The 7,986-nt window shown below is 45.4% G+C and overlaps 1 protein-coding gene across 2 annotated transcripts in view; it reads right to left on the reverse strand.

The window, feature by feature from the left end:
• Window positions 1-1,929: 1,929 nt before the first annotated feature.
• LOC121862116 overlaps window positions 1,930-7,986 on the reverse strand; it is a 13,848-nt gene continuing 7,791 nt past the window's right edge. Inside the window, exons 3-5 of one of the 2 annotated variants that reach the window (XM_042360110.1) lie at window positions 7,776-7,940; window positions 7,410-7,594; window positions 1,930-7,183 (exon numbers count right to left, since the gene is read on the reverse strand). In XM_042360110.1, coding sequence (XP_042216044.1) covers window positions 2,753-7,183; window positions 7,410-7,594; window positions 7,776-7,940 — 4,781 coding nt within the window. In that variant the 3' untranslated portion in view covers window positions 1,930-2,752. The remainder of the gene's footprint in view (window positions 7,184-7,409; window positions 7,595-7,775; window positions 7,941-7,986) is intronic. The other variant, XM_042360111.1, reaches the window with a different exon arrangement.

Consider the following 7,986-nt stretch of genomic DNA (forward strand, 5'->3'; position numbering starts at 1 on the left):
CAAAATATAGGTGATAAGTAAGTGCCTTTTGTAGGTATGAGTGTGTTTTATTGCCCTTGTGTTTTGGAGGGCTTCTGAGAGTGTTGTGTTGGCCTGATCACTCTCTCTCTCTTCCTTACCTCAACCTCACACCTTCTCAAATTACTTTCCTTACACCTGCCTACAGATCTCCTCCCTTCCTCCCACTCAAGTAAACCCCCCCCCCTCCCCCACATTCCTTCTCCCTGCCTCCCTCCTTCGCTCCTCCCTTCTCCCTCTATGCCTCCCTCCCTCCTACTCACCTTTCGTCCTACACCCCCCTCCCTCCCTCCCTCCCCCTCACTACGAGATAGGATGTTGCACCACCCTGACCTTCTGTCTGTCATAAAGACCAAAGTTAAGTATGACATAAGATCGTCTCTCTTGGCCAGCTGTTAGTCTGGTTCCCAACCCTAGTGCCTCCCACGCCTGGCACTCTGTCACTCTGTCACTGTGGCACTCTAGTTTGCCGCCATCTATTATCTTAGACGACACTACTTAATCCTATATTGAGTTCACTGTTTAATAAGACACATTTTAGCAGAATATGACACATATGATAGTTTATGACACTGCCTATACCTGACACCTATGACATTATATGCCATAACTTGACACATTAAGACATTTAAGTATGTTGTAGAATGATACTTCAATTTTATGACACACGTGACCTAATATAAGAAGCCGCCATATATGGCACCTAACCCAGGCATCTGCAACAGTTTATGACATAATTTAATATGGCATCATGTCTTCTTTAATGATGTGGCACTATGAGGCTCTGTGACCCCATTATGTGGCAGTATGAGGCGCTGTGACCCCTTTATGTGGCATTATGAGGCACTGCGGCCCCTTTATGTGGCACTATGAGACTCTGTGACCCCTTTATGTGGTATCATGAGGCACAGTAACCTCTTTAAGTGGGATCATGAGGCACTGTAACCCCTTTAAGTGGGATCATGAGGCACTGTAACCCCTTTATATGGCACCGATAAAAATCATCCTGTTTTTATCATTATAAACAAAATAAAATAACAGCGAATTACAGTTTACCTAAAAAACATTCTGAAGTCATTAATTCCTTTATAAACACTTGCAGGTTTCTTAAATAAAAAGAGTAAAGAAAATGATAAAATCTTTATTATCTACAAATGTATTGATGAGTCCTTGAAACATTGGAACCATTATGACGTAAACACTATAATAATATTTACATAACTCGTCAACCTTTCTGTTTAACAATTATTATACTCAAAACGTACAGTAAAACCTCTATTTACCGGACTATATAGAGAGAGAAGTCCGTAATATCGAGGGTCTAAAATCCGTTATAACGAGGGACCATTAGATGTCAAACCTCTATTTATCGGACTATATTGAAAAACAAGTCCGTTATATGGAGGTTTCTCTGTGGGTATAAGGAACAACATATGGATGACGTCAGTAGTCTTTGGTAGCGGAAAATACTCAGGGTGTCAAGACTTGTCCAGTGGTCCGACAACTTGCATTTTGATTTTCATGTTATAACAATTACTAACCTTTAAGTGTCTGTGAATATCTGTCTGTCTGTCTCTGTCTGTCTGTCTCTGTCTGTCTGTCTCTGTCTGTCTGTCTCTGTCTCGATGCTTGTTTGTTTATCTGTCTGTGTGTCTCTGTCTTTCTGTCTGTCTGTTTGTTTGCCTGTCTGTCCTTCTGTCTCTGTCTGTCTGTCTGTCTGTCTGTTTGTTTGTCTGTCTATCTGTCTGTCTGTTCGTCTGTCTTTATCTGTCTGTCTGTCTGTCTGTCTACCTTAAACTAATCCTAGCTAACCAAACCTAATCTAACTTAAATTAATCTAAACTAACCTAACTTAAATTAATCTAAGCTAACCAAACCTAGCCTTATCTAACCCTAACTAACCTGGCCTAACCTAACCTAACCTTACACCCTCAGGTAGGATTAGGGTGTTTAATCATCAGGTGAAATAAGCTGGGAGTTGATCTTCACGTGATCCATAAAAACGTATTACATAAATGGAAATATTTTATGTATTATTGTTTAATTCACATCAAGAAACATTAGCACTCTTATCATGTCATCGGTCATTCTATAAACATTAACACTAGAATGACTCGTAAACACTGTTGACCTTATGTTAAACACGCGTCATGTCCTTGAAGGTTTACACTTGCAGTCCCTTGAGGAACTTACACATCCGAAACATCGGTAACTTCCTCAGAGGGATGTAAACACAAACATAAACATCAAGGATGTTTGTAAGAAACCTGTTAGGGTCAGTAACCAGTTTGGACTAGACTTTTACTCGGTCATTTTTATGTACAAATGTTTCCTGCGTATGTAACTTTGGCAATGTTGTTCACAATGGTCTAGGAACTGTAGCAGTATAAGGCACAACATTATGTGTGAGGCAGTCAGGACACCAAGACACTGTCCGTCCCTGACGCAGCTGTAATAGCTTTCCGCGTGTCACAAAGTGAGACTGTCGGAGGTGTTCATACGACACATTCCTTCAATATAATTTCAGTGCCACACCACACCACACCTCTCACTGGCACGAGTCACACGTTGTTCCTTTACTGTCTCTAGCTGAATGTGTCGTCATTACGGCAGTATAGAAGACTAAGGGTTTGTGTGAAACTCAGTGGCGCTTGATACGGTAATTGATAATACCAAATACAAGACCGGAACATTGTGGCGGCAGACGGGAGTGTGGAGGCTCCCACTCAGTAGGTCAGGGGTTGAAGCTCACTCTGGAGTGCACCAGGGTGGAGGCAGTGCGGGCAGACAGTAAGCTGGTCCTGACGGTGCGTCGCAGCTGTGGTCTGACGGGTCCCTGAGGCAGCACCAGGATGCCGCCACACTTGTCGAAAGTGACGCTGTCATGATGTTCCCGGAACTGGGCTGAGTTTGGCAAGTTGACCGAGTTCCCAGGCGTCGACGACATGGGGTCCTGTGTCAAAACAGAGAGAAAGTCTCTCCAGTATTTTCGAGCACTGCGTTCACGAAACACGTGAAAGAGGAAAAGGAAGAAGCCTTGTAGAGTGTTGAAAATACAAAAGAGATAAGAGAACACGATTCTTATTTGACAAACGGCAAGTAACCCAAAGATCCACGTGAAGCCGAGCAGGAAGAAGACACACACCGCCATCCTAAGTTGGTTCATGAACAAAACTCTCTCTGACATAGTGGAGGTGACACGGGCTCGGCCGCACACAGCCCCGTGGATGATTTTACTGAAGATGATCAAATTGACTGTCATGGTCGCTATCAGAGGAGGAAGAAATGCAAATTTAAAGCCTTTGGCAGACATCCAACATATCTTGGCATCGCCATTGTAGTCATTGTTGCTATCGTAGAGGGAGCTGTCGTACACCAGCAAGGTCAAGATGGGCAGGAGAGGAATGCCCCAAGCACACACTGAAGCCTTCCATAAGAATCTCGGGATGTATGTGCCGAAAACCTTGACAAACTTGAGGTACTGATGAACGGCCTCAACCAGCATCCAACCGAAGGAGGCGAGGATGAAGTAGTGGAGACCCACAGCGACACCCCGACACAGTATGAGGTTCCACGTCTGGTTGATCCCAGCCAGAAATATAACAACACTACAGAACACAGAGAAGGAAAGGTTGACTAGAATCTTGTTGCTCAGGGAACGTCGCCACTTCTTGAACAGGAAGAAGGTGGTGAACACCAGAAGAAGACCAATGATGGACAGGCAACAGCCGATAATTGTAATTATGTCCAAGGCGAGCTGGTTAGGGCTGCTGAAGCCACTGTCATCGTTATAATTGATGAGCTGAGCGAAGCTGGTGAGATGGTTACAGAGGCAGACGTCATGGACGCCCACACGCTCACCCTTCCTGCACCCTTCTTCACTCCACCCGCCTCTACCTGAGTTCTTCGTAAAATCCCAAAAAACACATTTCGTATCGTTTCCAGACTGAAATGGTTTGAAGTAAATGGTTACAGGGTAATCCAAATCCTTAATTGTTTCTCCCTTGAATGATGCTAGAATTATCCGGCTGTTGACAGTGTAGTTAATGAGAGATACATTATCTTGAAATAATTTTTCATTCCTATATACAGCAAATGTCAAAGGAACTTTTTCTTCCTCGAATAGTCTACTTTTCCCCTTCCTGGCCGTCTTGGCAGCGATGGTGTAGGTGAGGTTGCTGGGGAAGATGATGGCAGCATCAGCGTCCTTCAGGTCCTGAAGTGCGACGCCCTTGACCAGCGTCTCCGCCCGCCTTCCTCCTTCCCCGTCCTCCCTGGACTTGTACCCAACGATTGTTGAATTCACTTCCAGATCCAGACGCTCAACCGAGATGAATTCTTTTGAGGAATTCTTCTTCTGGTCCCCTTTTTCACTCGGTAATTCAATCTGGAAAGTGATGTCTTCAAAAGCTTCCAGGAGAATGCCTGAAGAGTTTAGCTTCTTTTGCACTAAATCGAAAATTGAAGTATTGGCTGCCATGATATTATTGAGGGTCTCCACTATTTCTTCTAAGTCAACTATATTGCTTTCATTTTCCCTAGAGAACGACTCAAATGTCTTAGCAACAAGATGTATGTCGATAGGTTGTAACCAGGAGCTGTTTTTGGTGATTTCTACCAGCGAGTGCAAGGCAGGACGAGGACGAGAGGTTTTGAGGTAGTCTTTTGGGTTGCGTTTGATGCGCCACAGACTGCGGGTGAGCTCTGAAGGTTCCTCTGTACAGTTACCAGCCGGACCCCAGTAGTAACCTTCCACGAAGTCTCCCAGACACTCCCTCGTGACTGGCTCTCCCTTATGTGTGATGCACAACTCGTCAGGTATGACCACAGAGTTCCCGCGCGTGGCCGGCCAGGTAAGATTACCAGGAGAGACGGCGCCATAGTTTCGTGTGACCTCCTTAGGACAGCCGACTGTGCTCCGGATACCAATCAGTTTACAGTCAGAAAACTGTTCACCAGTGGTAAGTACATTATTCAGCTTCATAAAAAGTTGTTTTTCTGAAAGAACTGCATCATCCTTCTTCAGCTCGCACTCAAGATGGAAGTTTGGCAGAAGTTTGTTTTCTGTGTGTTCGGGCAGATAGAAGAAATTCCTGAAGCTGAATCTATAATCATTCGCAAGGTCGCTGCTGTCCAGCCTGTTCCTGAACTGTTCGGTGCAAGTTGACGATGGTTTCGGCATTTTAAATCTGTTAATCTTAAAAGTGCTGTCATGGTCCTTAGGCTTGTATTTCTTATCTTGTAACAAAGTCACGACGAAAGTGAAAGTTCTGTAATCTCTGTGAAGTATGGGGTTGGAGTATACTAGTGTGAGGGGTGGGTGTGCCCAGGCTATACACTGGTAGTAGCCTTGATGCGACACCTTCATTTCGTATTGACAACCTGAGTCCTGAGTCTGTTCGTGTTTGGTATATACACCGTTGACGTAGCAGCGGAGGTTGTTGTCCCCGTCCAGCAGGAACTGCTCTGGGTCCACGTCGATGCACATGGTCTGTGAAACACTAGTTTTTGGCTCATGGACCTCCAAGCGCAAGCTTACTTCTGAGTGAATTCTTTTTTGACATAATACATTTTGTTTAGTTACTTCTTTCTTCTCAAGAATCCATCCATATTGTGTGAGTGCACCGTACCTGTTAGTGTAGTCAGTGTCTGCCAGCCAGTTGATGTTGTCAACAGAGCCATTGTACAGTAATCGTTCATGGATCCACTGTGCTCCCATCCAGACGTCAGAAACATTGTGGTTATATAAGTGTCGACGATACACCCAGTCCAGGAACCCCACGTTGGGTGTGGGCAGCTGCCCCTCCTCTCCTTCTTCTTCACAGAATTTGTTCGCTTCAGGCCAAGTTAAATTCCTTTGATTCATGAAAAGTTTAAAACAAATTATATTAGATGTGTTATTCTTGAACTTTGTCGTGCTCCATCCAGAGGGGCACAAAGGACTGCTCTTGACCAGCGACCCGCTCAAGAATTTTGGATCTCTTCCCAAGAAGAAAGCGTTAATGATGGTCACGAAAGGAAGATGTGCGTTACAGTCTTCAGTTTGAAGTTGATTAGTCGCCATGTCTAAAGCGAGACATTCTAGGCTGCTGCGTGGATGTTGTGGGGCCCAGGATATGTTGTACATCTTAAACGCTTCGTAATCTTGATATACGTCATGTTTTTGGCTTGGACTCATTGATTTTATTGGGCTTAGTCGTCGCAGTCTTCTAGATGGAAGCCATATCTTGGTCTCATTCATGGTTCTCGCGACCAGCTGTCTGATCTGATCATACACAGGCGGGACCCCGTTGGTCCTCACTCTGAAGAACTTACGACTATCAAGCACGCTTCTCTCCTGACTGGTTCTGAAGGCGTCACTGAAGCCTTTTGTCCAGGTGGCCGGAGCGGACACAGCCACGCAGTATTTGTTCTGGATGCTTGTGTAGCCAACGGGGCACTGATCCATCCACTCACACCCGCTGGGGTCAAAGTTCAGTTGTGCTCCATGAATATAGTCCCACACACAACGCCCGGGAGACAATTTACCATAATTCACTTTACACTTGAAGTTATTAGGGTGGACTTCTCCTGCTTTCTCAAATGGCCACTCCAGCTCAAGTCCGGTGTTGAAAGATTTTGTCTGACGTGAACAGAATGTTGGATAAGCAACTGTGGAAGATGACTCGAATTTATGGTCGGAAAAAATTCTCTGGTATTCTTCAGATTTAAACTGAAGGTTCTTCACGTCCATGATAAACTCATTTCTTGGTACATGAAGATGGAAGCTGTAGTTGGCCCGGACGTAGGAACTATCAGCTTCCTCCTTCTTCTCCACCGAGATCACGTCCATTATGTAGTCTGAGATTCTGTGGAACTCCTCCTTGAAGACACTACGGAGCTGAGTCTCAGTCTGGTTGATGGTGACACCCGGCGGCTCGTACTTGTGGGCGTTGAGGATGAACACCAGCCAGTCGTCGTGGGTCACCAGGACCTTGTTGCTGGTGAAGCGATCCGGTGAGCCGGGGAGCCAGGCCTCGCACCAGTAGGTACCCTGGTTGATGATGATGGGCTCCTGCTGCCTCTCTCTCACCCCCGGCATCACGGTCACCGACTCTGACTTGGTGGAGTCGTGGATGGTGGCCGGCATCATGTCCCCGACGCAGTGGCTCGTGTACACCAGGTCCTGCGGCACAACACACATAATAATATACAGTATAGTACAACACACATAATGACATTCAGTATAGCACAACACACATAATGATATACTATACAATATATAACTTTGAAATTATATAAATATAATGAAAAGAAAGAATTAAACAGCGTATTCTAGAAGCCAGTCCAGAGTGTCTTGTTTGTTTTATTGATGCACTACGAGTGTGTGTGTGTGTGTGTGAGTTTCTTACCTTCTTCCAGAAGACGTGAGGCTGGTAAGGTAGGAGCCGACCTGTGGACTTGCTGTAGGCCCGGCAGGAGAGCGTCAGGCTAAGGAAGTCTGTCTGGTTAAGTGAGAGCCACCCATGGTGTCCCAGACCGAGAGAGCTTCTCTCCACCCTCAGCTCCACGTCAGACAGGTCCTCGCTGACGTCATCTGTTGCAGTGATTCTATCTGATTATTAGTTCCTTAACACCTTTGAGGACGAGATTTAACCTTTAGATGAACCCTTCGAGGACGAGGGTATAGGGGTGAGCCTAAAGGTGCAGTATACAGTACGTAACCTTTATAACTCTAATATTTCAATAAAAACAAATATCATGATGGTTGAACTAACCTTGTGGATGTATATGTTTACGCAGGACACAGTAGAAGGGGAGTTTATCTGCGCATGCGTAAAGCTGGAACTCCTGAAGGTACACGTCGAATGCTGCGCAGTCTCTATCCCACAGCTCCGGCAGCTCTCGCCACGACACGAAGTCGCTGGGTGCTGGGGAAATGGCTGTCATGATCTCAGTCCAAAGTTCATGCTTGATATATTCCAAAAC

Source organism: Homarus americanus, unplaced genomic scaffold (genome assembly GCF_018991925.1).
Source record: "Homarus americanus isolate GMGI-L3 unplaced genomic scaffold, GMGI_Hamer_2.0 scaffold25013, whole genome shotgun sequence".
Taxonomy (NCBI): Eukaryota; Metazoa; Arthropoda; class Malacostraca; order Decapoda; family Nephropidae; genus Homarus; species Homarus americanus.